Genomic DNA, 24261 nt, shown 5'->3' with positions numbered 1-24261 from the left:
TAAATCCATTCTAACTAAACCCAGCAAATGTAAAGACAAAGTAACATGCTGAGCAGTTAATACTTCAGCCTTCTGATAACCAAGGAATATCTTTTCAAAATAAAACCCTCTTGTTGTTATAGGAAGTGAACTAAATTAAGGATTTTGTACTAAAAACACAAACTTTGGAGATCTCCAGTTGGTTTGTCTTATTCAGACTGCTGAATAAATCCAGCAGCCCAGGAGGTGGGGTGGCTCGTCCACTAGTCGTAAGATTGGCGGTATCGAAGTAGCCTCGGGCAGGACTGAACCCTAAATTGCACCCTGTTAACTGTGGTGATGTGTCATGTTCAGGTACTCCTCTTTGTGCTCTCTAGATGAGGTCCTCTGCCTTCCAGTCTCTTACTGTTACTTTTTTATCATGTTCAGTGGCTCTGTTTTGGCCACATGCTGCATGATGCTACCATTTTAGCAACACTTGCATGGAAGTCGTGTTTCTTGATAGCTTTGATGGGAATAGATTACCCTGTTGCAATGCAAGAAACATCCTCACATCATGCAATACTTGTTACTCACATATTGGAAGGCTGTGAAGATAGGTCTGGGGAAAAATGTGTTTAATCACCCACCAGGTAATTTTAATGATAAAACTCAGTGAGACGAGGCTTGTGAAGAAATATTGGTAAGATTTTGTTAAAACCTGGCTCTTAGGCTGCAACAATGACAGGAGACGAGACAAGTTAAAAGCTTATTTATTTACAAAATAATGATAAATAACTTAATAAATGTGAATGTGAAAGTTGCGTGTATGGGTGTGTGTCTGCGCCGTGAGGGAAGAAGGGCTTTCTGTTGGAAGGTGATGAGCTTTTATAAACTCAGCCTATTTAAAATATGGTTTAAATAACAAATGAGGGAACTTTTGGAGCAATGGTTCTTTTTTTGAGCCTGCAGCAGTGAACTGTAGGCTAGTACTGATGATAGTGCCAGTGCCATGAACCCGACTTAGTGATGGGAATACCGAGCTGGTTCTTTTGGCTCGGCTCACTAAAAACAGCCGGCTTTTTCGGTTCCCAAGTGGCTTCTCAGATTTTTGTTGTTAAAATTAATTTATTACCAACAATAATATAAAATAAATTACTAATGTAAACATTGTATCAAATGTTTAGCCTACTATTTATATGGCATTATATACTCTACAGAGTGCTACAAAAAATAAATTATTTTAAACTTTTAGCTTTTTACTATTAAACACTTAACTATCTTAAACTTGTAACTATTTACAGTGAAACAACATAGAGAAGTTTACAGAATCACACAACAGAATATAACTAAAACTGCAGCAGCAGTTGCAGTAGACACACTGGCACCTTCATTAATGGCAGGTTTGCTTGCTTCCAATTGCACTGATGGATGAACAGTTCTCATGTGCCTGTGCAGGTTGTTTGGATATGAGATTTTTATCTTGCAGACTCTACACTCTGCCCTTGTATTGTCAGTGTAATTGAAATGATTCCAAATTTTACTGCTTTTCCTGCTGTATTCATTTTCTCAACTTTTTTACCTTTCCAGCTTGTTGTCTCTCTCTGTAGCACCTGCTCTCTTTCTCTCTCTGTGTCCCTCGCTCCTGTTCATGTGCTCACTGTGCTGTGTGTGCCTGTAACCCTCGCCCCTCCCTCATCTGCTCACCAGGACACACAGAGGACACCACACATATTGACCATCACAGGCAGCTTGAACAGAAAAAAATAAAACCAAAGGGAGCCGGCTCCCGTTGTTAACTTCAAAGAGCCGGCTCTATGTGCCGTTTCGTTCGCGACCGACACATCACTAGAACCCGTCCCTGCGCACAGGCTGCCGCTGGAAGCTGTTTTCCTGAGTAATTTTTTCAGACTTCGGTTTAAACAGATTTGGGAAATGGCAGGTAAGAGTTCACAGTCTAAAAGCCCTTCATGGTAAGAAAGACAATGTGAGTTTATGATTAGTTCATGCTTAATGGATCATCATTTAATAGGCTAATTAACCCACACATGCATCATTCGTAGGCTACGCATTGCTTTTTCAGGGACCCTTTTAAGTTTGTTAAAGGATTGTTCAGCCAGGAAAAGGGAGGGCAGCTTAAAGCAGAAAGGTTAGAGGTTGAAGAATATTTGAGAAACACGTATTCAGATTTGGAGAAGAATAGGATAGTAGGTTTCCCACCTGATATCCCTCCATTAGGAGGGATAGAGCATGAGATGGATGTCAGGCCACCTAGGTGGAAGGAAGTTCAGGAGGTGGTCAGGCGTGCAAAGGCTTCTTCGGCCCCAGGGCCTAATGGAGTCCCCTACCGGGTTTATAAAAGTGCGCCTGATACCCTTAAATTTTTGTGGAAACAGCTAAGAATAGTTTGGGAAAAACAAATTATACCAAGAGCATGGCGTAGGGCAGGGGGTGTCCTCATTCCTAAGGAGAAGGAGTCTGTGGACCTTAGCCAGTTCCGGATGATTTCTCTCTTGAATGTGGAGGGGAAGATTTTCTTTAGTGTAGTAGCGCAGAGACTAGCTAGCTACTTAGAAAGGAATAGCTTAATAGATACCATGGTGCAGAAGGCAGGAATACCAGGTTTTTCAGGGTGTTTAGAGCATACTAGCATGATCTGGCACCAGATTCAGGCAGCGAAGATTAACAAAAGGGACCTACATGTAATATTTTTAGATCTTGCAAATGCGTTTGGTTCAGTACCGCACAGCCTCATTTGGAGTGCGTTTGACTACTTCAGAGTGCCACAGGTAGTTGTTAACTTAGTGAAAGCATATTTTCAGGATATTAGGTTGTGTCTAAGTACAGCAGGTTTCACAACAGGTTGGCAGAGGCTAGAAATAGGCATCATGGCAGGGTGTACAATTTCTCCATTAGCATTTACTATGGCAATGGAAGTAATCATCAGGGCTTCTAAGTGGGTGGTAGGTGGGGAGAGACGGCAGAATGGGTTGCATCTTCCACCAGTTAGGGCTTACATGGATGACATGACACTGGTGACCACAACAATGCCATGTACAAAGAGGCTACTAGAGAAGGTAAATAAGAACCTCAAGTGGGCCAGCATGAAAATCAAGCCTAGTAAATCTAGAAGCATCTCGATATGTAGAGGGAAGTTAAGTGATAGGAAGTTTGTCATAGATGATGAGGACATCCCAACAATTAGGGAAAAGGTAGGTGCTACAATGTAGAGTTGAATGATAAGGAACAGGTGGTGAAATTTAGAAAAGATGTGGCTGAAGGATTGGATAGAATAGATAAATCAGAACTTCCAGGAAAGTTGAAGTTGTGGTGTTTGCAATTTGGGCTATATCCTAGGTTAATGTGGCCATTGTCAGTTTATGAAATTCCAATATCTGTTGTGGAGAGAATTGAAAGGTCGGTTAGCTCCTACATTAGGAAGTGGTTGGGCGCTCCTAGGTGCCTAAGTAGTGTTGCATTGTATGGAAAAGGGATACTTCAGCTGCCAGTATCTAGTTTAACAGAGGAATTTAAATGTACCAAGGTCAGGACAGAGCTCTTGTTATCTGGGAGTAAGGACGTGGTAGTTAGGAGTGTGGTTCCAAATCCAACCAAGGGGAGGAAGTGGAACCCAAGATCGGCAGTTCAGGAGGCAGAGGCAGCTCTTAGACATGCAGAGATTGTAGGTAATGTTCAGTTTGGCCGGGGAGGCCTGGGGCTTGGCTCAGGTAAACCGGTATGGAATACAGCAGGCCTCAAAGATAAAAGAAAGCTGGTTGTAGAACAGATACGCAGACAGGAAGAGATAGTAAGGGGCGCAAAGGTAGTGGCCCAGGCTAAACAGGGACAGTGGTTGAATTGGGAAAGTGTAGAGAAGAGGAAGCTTAGTTGGAGGGACCTGTGGAGTATGGAGGAGAATCGTATTAGATTCCTGGTAGGGGCTACATACGATGTGTTACCAACCCCCCAGAACCTAAAACTGTGGGTAAATGAGGACCCATCATGCCCATTGTGTTCACGTACCGCAACTTTAAAGCATATTTTGTCAGGCTGTAAAGTTGGCTTGTCACAAGGCCGATATACATGGCGACATAATCAGGTGTTGAAATGTTTAGCTGCAGGCATCAAAGGGAAACGAAGACAGGTGAATTCAGAAGGTGTTAAGGATAGGGGCTTAGTAATTCAGTTTGTCCGTGAGGGAGAGAAATACAGAAGGGATAAGTTAGTGAGGAGGCAAGGGTGTGGCCGCCTAGAAGGTGCTTGTGATTGGGAAATGCAAGTAGATTTAGGGGGAAAGCTTGTTGTTCCTCAGGAAATAGTCTGTACCAGGCAGAGGCCTGACTTAGTGTTGTGGTCAGTGAGTCAACAGATAGTTTATTTCATTGAGCTGACAGTTCCTTGGGAAGACTCAGTGGAAGAAGCCTATGAAAGAAAAAAGCTTAGATATGCAGACTTAGGAGCAGAAGCTGAGCAGCGAGGATGGAAGACTAGGATTTGTCCAGTGGAAGTGGGGTGTAGGGGATTCATAGCAAGATCAACTGTCTCACTCCTGGGGGAACTCGGAGTGCGGGGACAGAATTTGAGGAAGACAGTGAGGGAAATGTCAGATGAAGCAATTAAATGCAGCCAGTTTATCTACTACAGAAGAAATAATGTCAGCTGGGGGCCAGCAGGGGGAACTACTAAGCAGGGCACATAACTCCTTGAGATCAGGTGGAGAGATCCACTTCCTGTCAGGAGAAATCCAGGAAGAGGAAGTATTTAAGTGTGGGAGTGGCCTATTGGAATCCATTTTGTTTGAGGCCATGCGGCAAGGTGAGTGTGCTTGCTGATCCTGTAAGTCCAGTTAGCTCCTTTAACTTTAGCTTATATTGTAGTTATGCTATGTAGTGTGTGAAATAGAGTATGGTGAATGTGACAGGAAAGCTAGTATCAGCATTGCTTCTGCCTGGAGCTCGCATGTATGGAGCCTGGGTTTGGTTGAAGATGGCAGTGCTGTTTGGGCTGAGAAAGCCATGTGTAAGTAAGAAGGAAATCCAGGAAGAGGAAGGTTATTTAAGTGTGGGAGTGGCCTATTTGAATCCATTTTGTTTGAGACCATGCTGCAAAGTGAGTGTGTTTGCTGATCCTGTGAGTTCATTTATCTCCTTTAACTTTAGCTTACATTGTAGTTATGCTATGTAGCGTGTCAAATAGAGTATGGTGAATGTGCTAGTAAAGGTAGTATCAGCATTGCTTCTGCCTGGAGCTCGCATAAACGGAGCCTGGGCTTGGTTGAAGTTGGCAGTGCTGTTTGGGCTGAGATCACTGTCCAGCCTCCTGGAGGTGTCATTGTTGTGAGGGCTCGTCCTGGGGAGGTAGACTGTACAGCCTAACCCGGCGGGGGAGTGTGATAGCCTAACAAGGCTTCCTTCCCTGGGTCTACCTCCTCTGTGGTAGTATAGGTAAGGTAAAGGAGGTTGTTCGGTTAGTGTGGGGAGCAGTGAGACCTGGCATTAGGGGAGTGTCTCTGGGACGCCAGAGATCACTGTCTAGCCTCCTGGAGGTGTCGTGGGACTAACTAGACGAAACACCGGTGAAAGGAGGTTCCCACCCGATGACCCCAAAGACATGTTAGTTATCACTGCTCACGGGTCTGTATAGTTAAGCCTTGCCATAATAGCTTATCGTAGGGCTTAGGAGGATTATTCACTGAGCGCTGATCCCTTTTTTTTTTTTTTTTTTAATTAGAGCACAAACTTCTTGTGTTTATTTGAACATGTGTTTACAGTGGGTACTGGTTAAAATGGACACCTCACTCTCACGGAGTGGGATTCACGCTAATTTATTATTGTAGAATGTATTTAGCAAATCACCACTTTCAACTGGAGACATGGCGCAGCAGCAGCGCAGCAGCAGCAAAAAAAGGCATTATAAAAAGCCTACAAATAGTGTTAATTAATTGACATGAGACATTGGAGAGGTTGTCAGTCCTATTCTATAGTCTGTAATATATTTTTTTACTTTATCATAACTTCTCGGAAATTACTCAAAAATACATTTTTTGTGTGCTTCTGAGCACAAGGGCAGCATAAACAATGAAGTTACATATGATGGTCTGGCAGACTGTTGCGGAGCTTGGAGGGGCACTGTAATCCTAGTTAGCCTATATAGCGTTCCTTGGTGAGACAGTCAGGTTTCTTTGCCTTCTGTAAATTGTCAGACTAAAGGCGAGCCCTGCCCCCTTCTTTCACAGCAGTTCAACTTTCTGAATGGGTTGCAAAGAGCCCATTTCGGCTGACCGCGCTGATGACGTGTGAATGTGCTGAAAGAATGTAATGTGTGAAGTGCGCTACACAAACAGTATGGACAGAGGAATAACTGGGAGGCAAAAATGTAATTTGTGAGATTGTTTACAATTGTGTAATTAGTTTATAAAAGCTTGTTTTGTTTTTTTTAAACTTAAGCTTCTAACTAAGCTGACATAGCAATATTGAAAAATGCTGCACTAAACATGCCTTTCGGAGCGCTGCCAAAGTGTCTTGAATTAATAACATGACAAAATGCGCAAAAACTGCTGCCAACAGAATGCTGAAGACTAAACTCAAATGAGAGAACCCTTTAATTAAAATATGAATTTCTACACAAATTAGTGCTATAGGCTAGTTATTTTATTATTATTATTATTATTATTAACTCTGAATCGGTGGAAATATTCTGATCCAAATACTACGACAGCGTACAGTATTAGGGCCACACGAAGAGAAAAAAAATGAGGAGGAAAAAAATTAAGTTCCTATTTCAAGAATAAACTCAAAATTTCGTGATTAAACTCGAAATGTTGAGAATAAAGTCGTATCTTAATGGCAAACGTAATAAACCACAACTTCCCACAAGTATAATAATACAATGAATAATGGTTGTTGTGGTTTGTTTGCCTATACACATAATAATGACCGTGGATGCAAAATCCAGGCGAGCAGGTCTGCACTCTCCGCGCCGATATCACCCAACGGAGCGGTGCCCTATACGGTGCAGTATTTCAGTAATAACTCAATAATAAAATCATAAAAATAATAAAATCATTCATCCAACATCAGTAATAATAAGTCTTTGTTATCGATGCCTATCGACAGTATCAGTCATCAGGACGGTAGTGGTCCGCCTGTTATCCGTTGAGTTTCTATGTAAAATAATTTAATAATAGCCTATTGGACATTACAGAATAAATGCTGTTTTGATTTTCACAAGCTACTGTCAATTAAATAGGTTATCATCTATCATACAGACCATTGTTACAACAGAAACTGATTCAGATCAGATCTATCAGGATGTAAATGTTTCTGTGACTTCCTAATACTGTATTCTGCTTTGAAAGCTACTGGAAACTGTCCGACTTGACTGCAGTTTTTTTTGTTTTTTTTTATCGCTGCTCCCTGCTGTATGGTTATGGCGGCGTCCTCCTGCTCACACATGCCACCTGGTGGTTGTTTGGGTACATTGCAGCTTCTCCTGAATAACACAATTACTCCTCCACTGCAAGACACGTGATCCCCGCGGGACTCACGTGAGAGTCATGTGTGAATCCCACCAAATTGAACCAGGACCCAAAAAAACAAAAACAAAAACAAAACACACAGTTAATACAACATCCTGCAATAAATCCTACCATGAACGGTGTAATATTTTTGTTAAAACTGGTTTTAAAGGTGTTGATCCAACTTGATAATTTTGAAGGATGTAGTTTGTGATGCGTTGAACTGTATTGCCTTGTACTTGCAGATGTCTGTATTATTTTGTCCAGCCAGTTTATATCAATGTTACTTCATATTCCCTCTTCCAGGTGAGCTCGGCAGAGTGAGGAGAAAATTTGTGGACAAAGTGTCCAACGTACTGATTATGCAGTTCCTGGACGACCTTTTAGACGATGGCGTCTTGAATCATGGCGAGAAAGATTCAATAGTTGAGGAGAACAACACCACAGCAGACAAGGCACGCACTCTTATCGACACAGTGAAGAAGAAAGGAGACGAAGCCAGCAGGAAGCTGATTGCTCACATTCACAGCAGAGATTCAACACTGTACTCTGAGCTGGGTCTGTCCTGTGTTCAACCTGCTCAGCCCGGTGAGCTGAAATATTTCAACCTATTTTGATTCAGACTTGTATTATACTTTAACACAGTCACAATCACAAAAGAAGTACATTGTTTTGAACAGAAATGTTTTGCTATCCCCAGCTGCAGTGCGACCGAGTGAGCAGGAATGGTCGATCACCCTCAACCCTGCCACTGAGTCATTCTGGATGGACAAAGTGAAAGATAACAGTGTCAGTCATTCAAAAAAATCACATCAAATATCTCACATGGCCTCAAAGGAATACTTAACCCACAAAATCACCATTTGTATATTAATTAATCATGCCCTGTTACCTTGACTTTGTGAAGAAAACTTAGCCTAGCATGCCTTCATTGAAAACAGCCAGCATATTTATGAACTGATTGGGCACCATGTTTAACAGCATCAAAACTATTAAAAACACATTTGGTTACAAATTCTCACACAAGTCATGCTGCATAATCCAAGTCTTTTTTTATCTAGTCATATGCTCAAAACTTCTCAAATATGTGCATATTTATAATAATTATAATAATAAGTCACCCAAGGACACTTCACACAACCAGATAAATGGATGCTTTGATATAGTTGATAAAAGTGGTCCCCAGTCAATAAATAAATCAATATGTTTGCTGTTTTCCGTGAAGGTATGCGAAGAAAAAAAGTTTTTTTTGCAAATTCAACAGTAACATGGCACAACTAATTTACAAATGGTCATTTTGTGGGTGAAGTATTGCTTTAAATGATGGATTTAACCTCTCTTGGATAGACAAGTGGAGAAACATTAAAGTCTACAATATATTGTCAGACACATGGTGTGTTTTTGTAATACTTGCTTCCTTTAAATTTGTTTCTCAGGTTTACCCTGTGGACAAAAAATCCATTAAGAACCGTGTGGCCCTGCTGATCACTAATATAAAGTTTACTGATGAGAAGATGAACAGAAATGGAGCTGACAAGGACGAGGAGAACATGGAGAAACTGCTCACGGCTTTGAAATATGAGGTGGTGAAATACACAAACCTCACAGGAAAGGTACCGCATAAAATATATATATAGCCTTTATTTTTTTTTCCCTGGTTGATTTTGTGGTATAGTAACGGATGTCTGACTTTTTGTGTTCTCACAGGCGATTGATGATGCTATACTTAAGTTCTCTAAACATCCGAAACTCAAAGAGACAGATAGTGTGATAGTGGTCATCATGTCTCATGGGAAACTGGGAAAAGTCCTCGGTGTCGACTGGAAAAAGGGTGATGAGAAACCAGATGAGTTCCTCATCGACAACATTTACAAACACTTGGGCTCAGAGAAATGTCCAGCGCTGCTGGACAAACCCAAGATCATCATCATCCAGGCGTGCAGAGGAGGTGACCCCAAACTATTACAAACATCTATAGACATTATTTTAGGAGTCTGCTGAAGTCTTGTTTGTCTTTATGTGAGCAAGGTCTCGTACACTGTTTTAAAGTATGCTTCATGTGTTTCAGAGGAGGAAGGATCAGCATTTGTTAGAGATGTGGTCAGTGATGATGCGTCACAGTCAAATGTGCCCCCGCCTGCTGATGAAGACAACTTAGAGGCTGATACAGTGAAATGTGTACACAAAGAAAAAGACTTTACTGCTCTTCTTTCCTGCACTCCTGGTCAGTTAACTCAAATATTGTGATATCTTATTCTGCACCTCACAACACAATGAAGATTAATAATCTCCATGAAAAATAGCAAAGGATGTTTATGTAACAACAAATATATTTTCTGTTCGGGTATGTTTTCCCTCCAGATACTGTCTCATATAGACAAAGAGATCTGGGGTCTTTTCTCATCCAGTATATTGTTGAGGTATTTAACACCTTCGTGCATAAGGATGACATTGAGGAACTCTTCAGAAGAGTAAGTGAAAAGTATTACCAGTTTTGAGTAGTGATGATGATGCTCTTGTTTCATTAAGCCCAGTTCAGACCAAAGATTCACGACAAGACAAAATTGTTTTCGTACATTGCAAAGGAAAGTTGCAGCGATGTGAACTGGCTGGTCTCAGGCCCCGTTTATACGACAACGATTTCAACTGAAAACAGTAAACTTTAGCTGCGTTTTGGCCGATCGTTTACACGACAGCGGAGTTTTTGGTGTCTGAAAATGCAACGTTTTGAAAACGGGTTCCAGAGTGCAATTTTTTGGAAACGGCAGCGTCTCTGTTGTCAAGAAGAAAGTCAAACAAGAAAGTCGACCGTCACAACAACAATGCCGAGCTCTGTTTGTGCTGCTCACCCTGTTGATTTGAAGGGAAGTGTAGATCTGTTACTGTAGCAACTCCACCTCGTTGTCCATCCGGACAGTTATCTGTGCATGCTTTCGCCATTGTGTCTTCTTTGTTGTGGTTTGTAATCACCGTGTTGTAGAGGAAGGCGCTTCAGCGCAGGCGCATGGCGTCATGTTATGGTGTTGCTTTGCAAATTTACACTGCCACCCATTGGCCTGGCGTGCATACTACAGCGTTTCCAATAGATTTTGCAGCTCTGTGTGAACAGGGATCGTTTCAATAACGTCCTCATATAAACGCAGAAGTTTTTTAAAACGCAAAGGACAGACTTTTCCATTTTTAGAGAAACCGTTGTCGTCTAAACAGGGTCTCAGTTTGACTCTGACTTGGCAGACGGCGTGCTCGCTTGCTGTGGCAGCAGCTCTCCATCCCTGCTAATCCTGAGTCTCTCTCATTTACATCCCTGGGGCTGTTAGCATAGCTGTCGGTCTGCATCCTCACAGTGTGCCAGTGTTGGACAGTGGGTTGCTGCTGCTCCCTGTATTTGTACATGTCACACACATACATACTTTTTGACTAAATAATCAGAGCTGGTTATTTAGGTCATTGTGGCGTATTAAGGCCACAGTGAGTACAGTCTAGCTGAACCTCAGGTCGGTAATGTTTTCCTGTTCCATTACTAAAAATGCAACTGTAGCAAATATCTCACTGTCACTACTCTCATTAATATTTTAGCAAGTTACAAATAAATAAAAAAAAACCCTGAAAAGCCTGAAGTTAGAACAGAAGCACATGCAGTTATTGCTATGGAGACAGTACACCGTCTCGTCTGGTGGAGTTGGTCTAAACTGGCATTGCAGACCGCTGCAAGTAGCTGCAAGGTTGTAACTCATCTTGTTGCAAGTCTTTGGTCTGAACTGGGTTCAGCCTTGCTTAATTTCACACACCGTTTGTTTCATCCACACAGGTCATGCAACGCTTTGAAAAGTTCTCCCCTCGAACTAAAAGACAGATGCCGACCAAAGACAGATGCACTCTGATAAAGCGCTTCTACTTCTTCCCACTTGACAATAAGGTACACAAAATTAGTGTAGGTACTGAGGAACTAATGAGGAACGATTGAGGAACTAATGCGAACGATTGAGGCACTAATGAGGAACTAATGAGTAGTTACTGAGGGACTAATGAGGAATGATTGAGGAACTAATAAGGAACGCATGAATAGTTACTGTGGAACTAAGCTACATAAAATTAGAGTAGTTACTGAAGAACTAATGAGGAACGAATGATGAACTAACTATTAGTTAATGGTCAGTTCTTCATTAACTCATGATCAAATTTCATAGAGGGGTTAATCACGACTTAATGATTAGTGAACTAGTTACTTCATCAGTACAGAATCATTACTCAATAACCTGTCCATTAGTTAACCTTTTTATATCCTAAAGTAAAGTGACACATAATGAGTAGTCTTTCGTTACTTCATCATCATCTTTACAATTAGTTCCTTAACAAAAATTCACAGACAGCAGGATTCTTGAGAAGAGTTTTGTTCATTATTTTCAGACCACATACACATTAATATGACCATCCATGTTAATCTGTCCGATGATGCCTTAGAAATAAATATGATAGTGTGTCACATTTTAGGTAGGCTAAGCTTAAAGAATTTATCACGGGGGCTGCGTGTAAAGTCCTGTATACTGATCACACTGTTGTTCGCAGTACAGTTGTTTGAGGTGCACAAAATTTAAAGTAGTTACTATGAAACAAATTTGGAATGAATGAGGAACTAACTATTAGTTAATGGTCAGTTCTTCAGTAACTCCTGATCAAATTTCAGAGGAGTAGTTACTGAGGAACTAATGAGGAACGATTGAGGAACGAATGAGGAACTAATGAGAGTGATATCTGCAACTGAATTGTGGATATCTGTAATTCCAGTTTGAGATATCTACAATTTAATTTTGACTAGTCATAATTCAAGTTCAAGATATCTTTAATTATCATCAATTGAAGATATCTACATGGTCCTTTCTAGATATCTTGAATTAAGTTTCAGATAGTCAGAATTACGTTGTAGATATCTTGAACTTGAATTGTGACTAGTCAAAATGACGTTGTAGATATCTGCAACTGAATTGTAGATATCTCCAATTCAGTTGCAGATATCCGCAATAAGAATTGCAGATATCCACAACTACATTGGAGATATCTATAATGAGAAACCCCATACACATGAATGGCAAAAGTAGTTTGAATCTTACTAGTCAAAACTGAATTACAGATATCTGTAATTAGAGTTTTGACCAGTCAAAATCTAATTACAGATATCTGTAACTGTAGTTTTGACTAGTCAGAATGACGTTATAGATATCTTCAATTAAAATTAATACTAGTCACAATGACATTACGACTAGTCAAAATGATGTTGTTGATATCTATAATGGTAATTCCGGATAGTCAAACTTAGCGATTAAATGTTAAAATGGCTTGCCATACCGCTACGGCAAGTGGAGAGCAGGAGCGATTTGCTCATCAAGCCATACCACCATGTCAGAGCATATGGCAAGCCGTTTTTCTTGATTATTTTGAAAGATATTACTGCTGTGTGTTTTTATTTCTCTTCCTGAAGCAACACCCACATCCTCTGCCATATCCCAGAGTTCATTCCCACCACTCAACTGCCCCAGTACAAGATGGGACCATCCTTGTGGCTGAGAGTACCCAAGCTCAAAATGTAGTTTCAGATCAGGTCAATAATTCTGACAATTTATATCTTAGAATTTTATTCTTTGTTTATTTATTTTATTAATGTGTGTCTGTGTGTCTGTACTATTTTATGGTGATTCATGAGGAATGTCATTTTGGATGATTTAGGCTCTTCAAGAATGGCGAGCAATACGTGCCCAGCAAGACCAAGAATGTAATGAAACCTTGTTGGAGGACCAGGAAAAGGTAAAATTCTCAAAGTGTTTTTGTTTATGATTTACATGCTCATACAAAAAGCATAAACACTTGTTTTTTATATGTTCTTTTTTTACACAGGAGATGAAGAAACTGGCTTATCAGGCCTTTGAGGAAAAACGTCAAAAGGTTTGTTTTTGTAGTGTGTTAGCTTGTTTTAGTTATCAACAAGACGTCAGCGAATGGCTGCGTGAGAGGAACCCTCAGATGGGGTATCATTAAAATTTAAATATGTCAACATGAGGAAATTCTGCTTGTCTGTGACAATTCAGGTGGGGTGTTCAGTTTCACAAAATATGAAGGGTCTTCTCAGTGGTTCTGAGGGTTGTAACACCTGTCTGGTATATTAGTTTTTTGTTTGACTTTGTTGGTCAACATGAAATGGCCAGTGAAATCTTTAAGGTGCAGGAAGCCATATCATCAAGAACAATTGAGAGCAATTCCTCTGGGTCAGTAATGGATCATGACCTAAAAGCATCCCCAACTCTATATGTACTTTGGCTTTCAAATCAGGATGTACAGGTAAATGGAAATGTATTTGCATATCTTACGTCCTGTCTCAAATGGAATCTGTGTTTGGTTCATGCGAGCGCATCTATTGTGCATGTTTGTCTTCAAATAAGGAAATTATCTCAGGTCAGCAAAATGATGGAGCTTATGCCCTACACCATGCATCTCCTGATCAGCCACTGCTGTCTGTGCCCTCCACCCAGCCTCCACTCTCTGTGCCCTCCACCCTGCCACTGCTGTCTCTGCCCTCCACCCTGCCACTGCTGTCTCTGCCCTCCACCCAGCCACTGCTGTCTGTGCCCTCCTCCCAGCCACCACTCTCTGTGCCCTCCACCCTGCCACTGCTGTCTCTGCCCTCCACCCAGCCACTGCTGTCTGTGCCCTCCTCCCAGCCACCACTCTCTGTGCCCTCCACCCAGCCACTGCTGTCTCTGCCCTCCACCCAGCCACTGCTGTCTCTGCCCTCCTCCCAGCCACCACTCTCTGTGCCCTCCACCCTGCCACTGCTGTCTCTGCCCTCCTCCCAGCCACCACTCTCTGTGCCCTCCACCCAGCCACCACTCAACCTGTTCTCATACACAACAGAAATCCAAATTCTTGAAGATGGACCACTCACTCCTTCATCTGCCCAGGATCTAGACATTATTGTTGATGAACAAGAGGAGCCAGTTTCACAAAGTCTGTCACCTGTATCACAACATCAACTGGGAGAACCTGTGGATGAGTATGTTTCTTCTCATTAACCCTGCCTTTATATTGTTTTGTTTGTCTGAGTGTACATTTCTCTTAATCTAAATCACACAAAGGACTCACTCTAACCCAAAGTAAATATATATAGCCAGTGTGATGTGTATGTCCTGTTGCATTTAATCATGTGAGCCCAAAAATTAGAACTGTTATAAAATGTGGTACATTTGGCATATGATTAAATGCATTAACTTTTTTGGTTGCAGGACTGATCTTCAGAACATACTGAAAAAACTGGTCAGCAAAGTTGATGAAAGCTTCTGTCCAACCAGCAACCAAATAAATGTATGCAGGAATAATGTCTTGCTGTGTAGCCTGCGAGCATTCAAACGTAGGAACTTCAACCCTGAAGCAAAATTGGACGTTGTGTTTGTGGATGAAGATGGCAATGGTGAAGGGGCAGTTGACGAAGGTGGGCCAACAAGAGAGTACCTAAGGCTGCTGATGAGGGCCATCCACCAGTCAAACATCTTTGAGGGCCACGAGAAAGATCGGCAGTTATCTCTTGATACTCAAGGTAAGTAAACCCACATTCTCATGATTGTCCTTTGGGTCCTTGCAAGTTTATACATGGAAACTAATTTTTAAGAAATGCTCTCCCTGAACTCTTTCTCCTGCCTGATTTGCCAGGTATTATCTTGTGTTATCATTGTCTGGGTATCACCTTACTTGTATCTGTTATTTTTGTTTAATAATTATTTTTGCCTTGAAGTGTGGATTCTTCATTGATTCATGTTTTAAATTGACTGAAACACCTTTTACATGTTTTGAAATGTGCTATAACAATTTATTATCATCTGTTGTAGCACTAATGTCAGTCATTATATTTTTAAGACATTAAATTTTTAAGGCATTACATTTTTAAGAACAGAACAACAATTTACAGCTTTTTCTTTCATTTTAGCTTTACAGACTAATCTATACACATGGGTGGCAAAAATGATAGCTGTGTGTGTCGTTCATGGAGGAGTTGGACCACATTTCTTCTCTGAAAGGCTTTTCCAGCAGATCTGTGGGATACCAACATCCCTCGCCAGTGTAGATGAAGTTTGTGACCATACCTTCAGGCAACAGTTAATCAAAGTAAGCAGGAGCGTATTATACATTGATTTTACAGTTTATGTGACACAGCCCTCAAGTTGCTTTCTATTAAATTTCTAATGAGAAATAAACTCTTTTTAGATACAGGAAGCGACAACGGTCCAAGAGGCAAACAGTGCCATTGCAGAGGGAGCAGACAGTCTCAGCATTATAGGTGCCTTGAGACATGTCTCCAACCTGAAAGAGAAGGACTCCCTTGTCCAGTCTGCTGCAGACTTTTTTGTCAACGGAAGGATGCAGACTGCCCTGGACCAGTAAGCATTTTCCTATCCTTTCTTTGGTCAGATTAATGAGACTGTGATTAGCCCGGGAAAAGTCACAAATGATGTAACATGTTTTACAGGTTTGTCGAGGGGTTTAGAACCCTAGGATTACTGGAGGAGCTTAGAGAGAATCCAGCAGTGTTCCGCAGCATGTTCGTCAGTGAGGAGAGGCCACTGCAGGCGAAGGACCTCTTCTCTCTATTTGGAATTGACTACTCTGTGCAGGGCAGCAACAAAAGAGCCAAAGAAAACAGCACAATATGCTATTGGCGTGACTGGCTCATTGATATCGAAGGTATACTATTTATGGCATTAGTTATAACTTCACTTTCACTTTCAGTTTATATCTTTTATTTATGAATGGCACTGCACATCAGTCCAGGTATTACCTCTCTACTACCATATGTAAATTTGTAGAAGATGGATGTAAAGTGGTTTTTCTTCTGTTAAAGTTGATGGAGACATCCAACTGGTAAAAGTAGCTGACATTGCACCAAATTACATTTTCACAATATTGCACTGGAAAGATGAAAATGTCTTTAACCCTTGGGAGTCTAGTCTCTTCAAAAACCAATCCACATGGAGCACTACCGTCAACTTCCATCAAAAGTGCAATATGGAAACTCCATGCCAGTTTTTGTTGGATGTTGATAGACCAAGTAAAAACGGAGATATGATCATATAAGGTTGAAGTGTTTTGTGTTTTTGAGTGTTTTGGGGTCTAGTATGTTAATATAGTATGTCAGTAATTGTCTGTCATGTCAGTGTTTGATATCTTTTTTTTTCAGCACAACCTCAGCTATGTGATCAAACATGTTTTTTTTAATGTGGTGTATAAAGGCAAAATCAAAAATAATTTAAAACGGCCAAAATAGCCCAAGACTCATAAGGGTTAACCCTCAGGGACTGTTTTTTCAGCTGCATCAAGGAGTGAAAGGCATTACATACTGTTAGCTGTTTAGATAGACTGAAACAAGTACTAACAAGAACTACTTAAATTTGTTTTATTTTTTCAAATACTTGTGAAACAATTTCCAGATTGTACTCTTGACATTTATACTGCTGTTTTTGTCATTCATACCTATACAAGGTTATGTATATACCATACATTTTTCACCACTTTCTGTCTTACAGAAGGAGAATGCAGTGCAATCACACTTGAGAAGGTACTGGAGTTTACCTCTGGAGCCTCAACAGTGCCTCCACTCGGATTTCCACACCGTCCACAAATTCACTTCATCCACGAAGCCAACAGAGTGTTTCCAGAGGCCAACACCTGCCTCATAATCCTCCGCTTGCCCATACATAGTGATTATGAGGACTTCAGCAAATACATGGAGGAGGGCATTCTGCAGGCCCCTACTTTTGGTGTTGCGTGAACAGTCTCTGAAAGCAATAGTTCACCTACAACATGTGTCTATGCATTTATGTTGTTCTTGCTACTGTTCCACTGTCACATGTGACACAAAGAACTTAATACTGGAATACTGTTCCACCAAATAAACTGTTGCTGTGCAGAGTTTTACAATGTTTGTCAAAGTTTTAACTATGATTTCAAACAGGCATTTTATAATGTTTACAAAATTTACCATGTTTACATTCGGTACAACTCGTTGAGAGTTAAATTAAGTGTAGAACTGAACCGAAATAAATGGATTGTTTCAACCTAAACCAGGGGTGTCAAAGTCATTTTCACTGAAGGCCACATCAGCATTATGGTTGCCCTCAAAGGGCCAGTTGTAACTGTAAGATGGTATAAATGTAACTACTCCTTAACATATTTTTAAATAACTGTCTCTGTATTTGATTATTTATTCAATATATGATTTACAAAAATAGTATATGTATTTGCATAGATGTAAAAATATATGTAAGCACATTGCTTTTTGACTCACCGGCCAAGTTGACTGGTAGATGAAAAAAATCCACTGGCCAAGCATATTTTTTATCGGCCAGATGCATATTGGGTGAATTTAGTATTTAAGCAGTTCGAAAAAATTAAAATATGTTTTGCTGCCTTTTCATCTTTACTAGTTAACAGTTAGTTAGCTTCAGACTGAGAAAAAAATAATACAATTCACTGTGCAGCTCAGAGGCTACCAGTAGTACCGGCAACGTTTAAGGTGGAATGTTAACACACCTTAAATGTCAATATGACAACTTTCACCATTCCGCTTGTTTTTATCATCTCCCTGGATGACAAACACTTTACAGATGATTAGATTTTTAAGCCCTTAAAAAAATGTAAATACATTTCAACTGGATTATGCAAACTGCAAATATTCTATTTCCTCACTTGAGGAAATAAAGTGGTGGAGCACTGTTCTGGTGCGCTCGGAAACTGTTACATTACATTTATCATTTTTACAATATACTATTATTGTTTTTCTTGCCATTATTCTTAGGCCAAAGTTATCACCCTTGAGCAGAAGCATGAACCCATCTTTGTGAGAAAGCGTTCAGACTTAATCAAGAGGCAACTTTTTCAGGAGGTGCACATAGAGAGTCAATGTAAAGATGCAAGAGGGGGCAAACCAACCAAGAGTTCACACACACATGTGAAATGATGCAAACAAGTGTCTGCAAGTTAGAAATCTGGTAACTTAAGCAAAACCATGTGTGCTTACTCTGGGCTGTATCAGTGAGAGACAACAACACAGTCAGCATGTTGACACAAGGATAGTAGAGTTGAAGCACAAACTAGCAGCCACTTTATTTTCCTTCACCTTGCAGGTAAGATTCATACAAATGCCAGAAACAACATAAATTATCTTTTCATTCACAGACATTTTTCCACACCTAGTAAAGACAAAACTTAATGACCCATCAGTAAATATCCAAGGAGCTTCCAAAAACTGACCTTAACAAAAAAAAAAAAAAAAACAGTGCCCTCCCTTTTTGTTCATGTAAATAATATGATTTTGTTTATCATCTACATTTACACATTATCAGCAGACACAGTTTCAGTCCACACAAGAAATAAATCCTGTGTTACTATTATACTCTCTTTTTAAATATGTTTTAGTCTTAACCTTCTCCTAATATCAAGCTCTTAAGCTGCTCAATGCTCCACTGTGTTCACCATTAGTTGCGTGTAGCAGAACTACAGTGGCCAACGCAAACACACAATGGCCCTGACGAGAGTCTGTGTTTGGTTTCTCTGTTCTGGGCGACTGGAGAACAACATGGACTACTCTGTGGAAGAGGACCTACTCTGTATGTAGATATAAATGGCTCATTCAGGCAATGAAAACACAACCATTCTTAGTTTCAGGTGATTATACTCTATGAATTAGATTCCATTTCTGCCAATATATCCCCCTAATTCCTACACACGGTACCCTTAATACAAAAATACTGATCAGTGCAGCGCTGATCAAGTTCTTGAGAGTTGATTTAACATATTAACAACTCAACCATTGATCATGTCTGTCACCTGATATGACTTTTAGTGCATAATGAATTAGGAGTGTCTTCATTCTTCATTTCTTTGTATCAGCAGCAGGGCTGAGTTTGGGTTTCTCTCCTTCGGTCTTTGCAGGTAAACCAAAATATATATCAATGCCATCAGATAATTGTTCAAGATAATATTTCACTGTGCACTAAACTGAAATATGAATAAGATCAAGGCCTCCCTCGCTCATTAACATTGGCCAGCTCTGCTGAGACAGACCTTACCTGACTAAACAGGTAGGCCAGAGGGCAGCCCCAGCTCAGCACAAAGCATAGGGTCTCTGCTTTGAAGGTGAGTTAACAACTTCCTGCTGGCTTTGCGTCCTTTCTTCCGTATCATGTCGATGAGGCGGCGTGCCCTGTTTGCATCATTACTGTTCTCCTGTAGTATCGAGTCTTTCTCCCCGTCATTCAAGACACCATCCTCCAACAGATCATCCAGCAGCTGATTGATAAGCTCTCTGGACACCCTCTCCACAAGTTTATGTCTCAGTCTGGCAAGCTCCTTGTCTAGAAGAAAAAGATAGATAGATAAAATAGATAGAGAAATACTTTATTGATCCCGAAGGAAATTCACTTTGCAGCTGCTCCATAACACACACATTCCAATAAAAATAATACTTAAAATATAAAATCAAAGAAAGATAAAATACAAGAATAATAAAAATGTAGGCATAAAAAATATATACATTATGTGTTGTAAAGTGGCAGAAGTGGCTTATAAAAAGTGTGAAAAGAAAAAAAAAAAAAAAGGGTTGGACCTAAATATTGGATTGTTCAGATTTTCATTTATCTGGTGGGTATTCAGTTTCCAATTTTGGGAATTTTTTTTTCTTTTTTCTGAGGAACAACAAAAAGAAAATTATAAATAAAAACAAATCACAGGGTTTCCCATACATTTGTGACGGTCCACTACTTTATCAACATTGACAGCCACTATTCATTTTCTATTTTCTGTTTGTTTACTATTTCAGATGGGTAAATTGTTGTTTCATTGTAGAGCTACACACAGCATATTAATTCACCCAGCTCCTCCTTGCCCTGCTCCCTCTCTGTCTTTATCACAAGAGCTCTGCACCGGGCACAGTTGGGCTAACTGTTAGCTTCACATGGCTAAGGGCTTGGGTACATGCAGTGTTTTTAACCACCTGGAAACCCCGATGTCGATCGCTGCTTGCTACTCCTGTGGCTACTCTGTGCCAACTTTATGGAAGACGAGAACGGCCATGTATTTTTTTTTTTTTTGTGCACTGTTATCTTGTGATAACGACTTATTATTTCGTTAGATGCCTCCTACTGCTGCTGTTATCATTAGTCACACTTCTACTGTTATTATACACATGATTATTGTCACATACAGCCCTCACGAGCTTCTCTCTCCCTGCCTGCAGGGCTGTCCCTCCTTGAGGCAATGAATGAGGAAATAATCGCCCCAGCGTTTAAACGGACCAGCGTTTAATACACAAAATGGGGTCAAACCACCGGCGGCTATTAGGTGCCTGGCGGCTATTTGCCACCGGGTGACTATTTGGAAATTTACGGTATGTGACAATAATCATATGTGTATAATAACAGTAGAGGTGTGACTAATGATAACAGCAGCAGCAGGAGGCATCTAGCAGGACCACAGCAGCTCTTGTAGGCTGAAATCAAGACGATCACATTAACCAGTCAATCATCAGACTTGACAGTTATCACAGGAAAACAATCTTTGTTATGTCGAGATAACAAAATAATAAGTTGTTATCACGACATAACAGTGCACCAAAAAAAAATAAATAAATACATTCTTGTCTTCCATACAACTTCACCTGAAGTTGCTAAGCGACCATAAACAGAAATCCAGAGTTTGTGGCTGATCTTCTTACAGGCGTTGTTTTTTAAGTGTCTCTGAGGCCTAAAATGTTGTCTCCATTGTATGGGTAGCCTTGATAAAAAAAAAACAAAAAAAACAACTGCTTCTCCATATCAATCATAGACTAATATTTAGGGAAGAAAGGGGCGCTATCTAACGGCTGTGATTGGTTGTTCCTCATCACATCATGTGGTGTGTGTTGTTGGTTCCAAAGGTGGAATGTTTTTTATCTTAGGGTGCAGCCGTTACGCCCTGAAAAACAGACACTTGAGAATGCCTGTGTGCTGCGACAGCATCCCTTTTGAGTGCACCTTCCACGTGTCTCCATTGACATTATATTCAAGGGGGCCAAGAAACACAGGATGTGTGCGGGCCCTAATGTTAACGATTATTAACAGCTTTAATGACAGAGATGAGCCATTTCAGTGTCGGTGTGAGTTTGTTGGGAGTGTTTAACAGCTCGGTATTGGATGTTAGCCGCTGCTGCTGTGGTAGCTTGTGCTAAGGGGCAGACGTACTGAACATTCGCCAGGAGAGCAGCTCTGGAGATGGTCCTTTAGTCCTGCGTCTAACCTGCGTTACAGACAGGCTAAATCTTATAATCTCAAATCCTACATTTGTGGAGCTAGTGTACTGTTTCTGCACTTCTGTTTTACAGCCCTTTGCCAGATATCATCTCAAATTTGGAGCCTATTATTATGACCACCCACCTCCACCCCAGGCCAAGTTTCAAATATTCACTGCTGATTACTCCCAAAGCCCAAAAAATGCTATTTGCAATGATGCTGCAATGATTAGTCGACTAATCGGTGACTAATCGACTATTAAAATAATCGGTGACTATTTTAGTAGTCGACTAATCGGTTTGAGTCATTTTTCATAGAAAAGTACTATAAAAGTACCCCAAAATACTCTTATTGCAGCTTCTTATGCTCAAATATTGGCAGCTTTACACACTCGTTGAACTAAAACCCTTTAGCGTGAGTACGAAACAAGACATTAAATGACAATAATTTTGGGGTTTGGGAGAGACAGACTGACATTTTTCAACATTTTAACACATTTTTTGATAAAATGATTAGTCGGCTAATCGAAGAAATAATCGACAGATTAGTCGACAATGACAATAATCGTTAGTTGCAGCCCTAGTTTGGGACGCCTTTTTTTTTTCCTAGAATGGCAAAGGCATGACCCACTCTACTCTTTTTCTGATTGGCTAGTGCTCGTTGTCTTCCTTATATTTTATACATGTGTATTAGGGCTGCACGATGTTGGAAAAAAACTGACATTGCGATTTTTTTTTTGCAATGTATATTGCGATGTTAAAAAATACAAGAATTCTCACCAGATGACTTGAGTAGCTCTATTTGGAAAGAATTAGGTTGATTCACACAAGTGGAATTAACACAAGTGACAAAATAGACGTTATTTAACACTTTATTTTAAGTAGTAAACATCTTTTAAACAAATCTACAAATAAAAGAGCAGCTGCATCAGCCCCAAGTGGTTCACACAAATCCAACAATGAAATAAAAATCTCTTTGAAAAACAGCAGCGAAGTAGTAAACATCTTTTCAACAAAAATATGAAAAATAAGAGCAGCTCTATCAGTGTACCATGTCTGTCGGCCAAGTCACGGCACGATTTTATGACTCCACAGTCATGTAATGTGACAGTGACTTTCAGAACGGGCAGAAAAGTCGTGTAGTGTGTACCAGGCATAAATCCTCCCTGCATGTCGCTCGTTTTCAGTGTGACTGCAGCGTGTGCGTGAGAGGGGGAGGGGCTGCTGCGTGCTCAGAGAGGCGAGAGACAGAGAGAGAGAGGCGAGTGGAACGGAGCAACGAGCGGAGCTTCAGAGCTGCTTTTCTGAAGCAAAACAAAAGTTTACATGTTCAAAAAAAAGAGAAAACCTTGCACGTCCTGCGATGACAATGTTTAAACGATGTATCGTGCAGCCCTAATGTGTATTTCTACTGAGTACTCATTATATATTATGTCTTACCAGACATCACCGGAACATCACCAGTGTTTTGATAGATCTGAAATATAATCCAGATAAACAATATGTAAATTTTATGTTCTGCATTCACAATACAAGACATTTAATTTAAGCCATTTTAGCTAAACAAGAATGATATACAGGTGCCGTAAATACACACATCACAGAATATCATTTCATCACCACTGACCTTTTCGAATCGCACAGGTCCACACTTGTCCACTTGTTCTGTGTGTGAGTCCGAGCTGGAAATTACTGTCAGGTTCGTCAATGAACACTTCGAAGAAGTTTGGGCCACACCATTCATATATAAGCTTTAATTTCTGTGACAGAAATATATAAAAGGGAAAGGAGCAGAGTTAGACTTTGTGCTGAGGTCAATTTTTAAAATGTGGTAAGTTACACTACTCGGTGTGTCTGTTTTCCTGGCTGTTTTTCTGTTTCAAGATGCGGGTCAAGGAAGAGGGTCGTCATTAACCTCATGAGCCACATCGGGGCCTGGCCATGATACAGAAGCTCACCACCTACCAGAGCCTCCCTCCTCGTTTTCACAGATATGACTGATGACTTCCACGTTTGTTTGGTTATTTATTGTTATTTTGTAAATAAATGAGCTCTTAAGTATTTGTTCACTCATCTCATTTCCCATCATTGTTCACAGTGTATTTAACAAGTTGCCATTTTACGAGAGATAATACAGACTGTTAGTTAGCTTAGAAGGTGCTGGTCAGATTTTGTGATCTTTGGACAGAGCCAGGCTAGCTGTTTCTTCCTGTTTTCAGTCTTTATACTACGCTAAGCTAACCATCTCCTGGCTTTAGTTTCATATTAGTCCATTTTATTTATTTCTGGACAACAATTAAATCAATAAGTAAAAACAGTCCAAACTTTACCTCAGGGTAAATTACTGCAGTGTCCTTATCAGCTGTGAGGGTGAAATAGTCACGCATTTTCAGGGATTTTGCTGGGTATGGCTTTTGGATCATTTTGTATCCACTGGATAATTCCTTGTTCTGTATTTTCTGTGGGAGGAAAAAAGACATCGTCA

At 40.4% G+C, this 24261-nt stretch overlaps 2 protein-coding genes across 5 annotated transcripts; one reads left to right on the top strand and one right to left on the bottom strand.

The window, feature by feature from the left end:
* The first annotated feature begins 1703 nt into the window (after positions 1–1703).
* LOC117259544 (uncharacterized) lies at positions 1704–17574 on the top strand. 4 transcript variants are annotated; one of them, XM_078167058.1, is made up of 17 exons: positions 1704–1900; positions 7781–8062; positions 8175–8263; positions 8911–9087; positions 9182–9422; positions 9543–9698; positions 9836–9945; positions 11283–11390; positions 12951–13070; positions 13196–13273; positions 13364–13411; positions 13906–14516; positions 14746–15056; positions 15444–15622; positions 15722–15894; positions 15984–16198; positions 17038–17574. In XM_078167058.1, exons 1-17 carry the CDS (start codon positions 1894–1896, stop codon positions 17280–17282), a joined length of 3150 nt encoding a protein of 1049 aa, XP_078023184.1. In that variant the 5' UTR covers positions 1704–1893; the 3' UTR covers positions 17283–17574. The 4 variants fall into 4 exon arrangements, with proteins under 4 accessions (XP_078023184.1, XP_078023186.1, XP_078023185.1 ...); XM_078167060.1 differs by lacking the exon at positions 1704–1900 and adding an exon at positions 4760–4773 and having other exon boundaries at positions 14104–14516; XM_078167059.1 differs by lacking the exon at positions 1704–1900 and adding an exon at positions 4760–4773 and having other exon boundaries at positions 13996–14516.
* A 1012-nt stretch (positions 17575–18586) lies between these two features.
* On the bottom strand, positions 18587–24235 carry LOC144462740 (caspase recruitment domain-containing protein 18-like). The gene is made up of 4 exons (XM_078167069.1): positions 24107–24235; positions 23404–23536; positions 23217–23253; positions 18587–19866 (listed from the first exon to the last, which is right to left on the bottom strand). The coding sequence occupies exons 2-4, from the start codon at positions 23518–23520 to the stop codon at positions 19586–19588; spliced, it is 435 nt and encodes a 144-aa protein (XP_078023195.1). The 5' UTR covers positions 23521–23536; positions 24107–24235; the 3' UTR covers positions 18587–19585.
* Between the last annotated feature and the right edge of the window lie 26 nt (positions 24236–24261).

The sequence above is a fragment of the Epinephelus lanceolatus genome, chromosome 4 (assembly GCF_041903045.1).
Source record: "Epinephelus lanceolatus isolate andai-2023 chromosome 4, ASM4190304v1, whole genome shotgun sequence".
In the NCBI taxonomy this organism is placed as follows: domain Eukaryota; kingdom Metazoa; phylum Chordata; class Actinopteri; order Perciformes; family Serranidae; genus Epinephelus; species Epinephelus lanceolatus.
The sequence above is the reverse complement of the archived record's forward strand: the minus strand, read 5'-3'. Positions and strand labels throughout refer to the sequence as shown.

What these genes read in the sequence shown, in the direction of transcription:
- LOC117259544 (XM_078167057.1), top strand. An exon ending in CTGGGAGAACCTGTGGATGA is followed by an intron (nt 14,517 to 14,745) that starts GTATGTTTCTTC and finishes TTTTGGTTGCAG; the next exon opens with GACTGATCTTCAGAACATAC. An exon ending in TCAGGCAACAGTTAATCAAA is followed by an intron (nt 15,623 to 15,721) that starts GTAAGCAGGAGC and finishes AACTCTTTTTAG; the next exon opens with ATACAGGAAGCGACAACGGT.
- LOC144462740 (XM_078167069.1), bottom strand. Translation starts at nt 23,520, where the DNA reads ATGAATGGTGTGGCCCAAACTTCTTCGAAGTGTTCATTGACGAACCTG. An exon ending in GACCTGTGCGATTCGAAAAG is followed by an intron (nt 23,254 to 23,403) that starts GTCAGTGGTGAT and finishes ATTATATTTCAG; the next exon opens with ATCTATCAAAACACTGGTGA. An exon ending in TGATGTTCCGGTGATGTCTG is followed by an intron (nt 19,867 to 23,216) that starts GTAAGACATAAT and finishes TTTTTCTTCTAG; the next exon opens with ACAAGGAGCTTGCCAGACTG.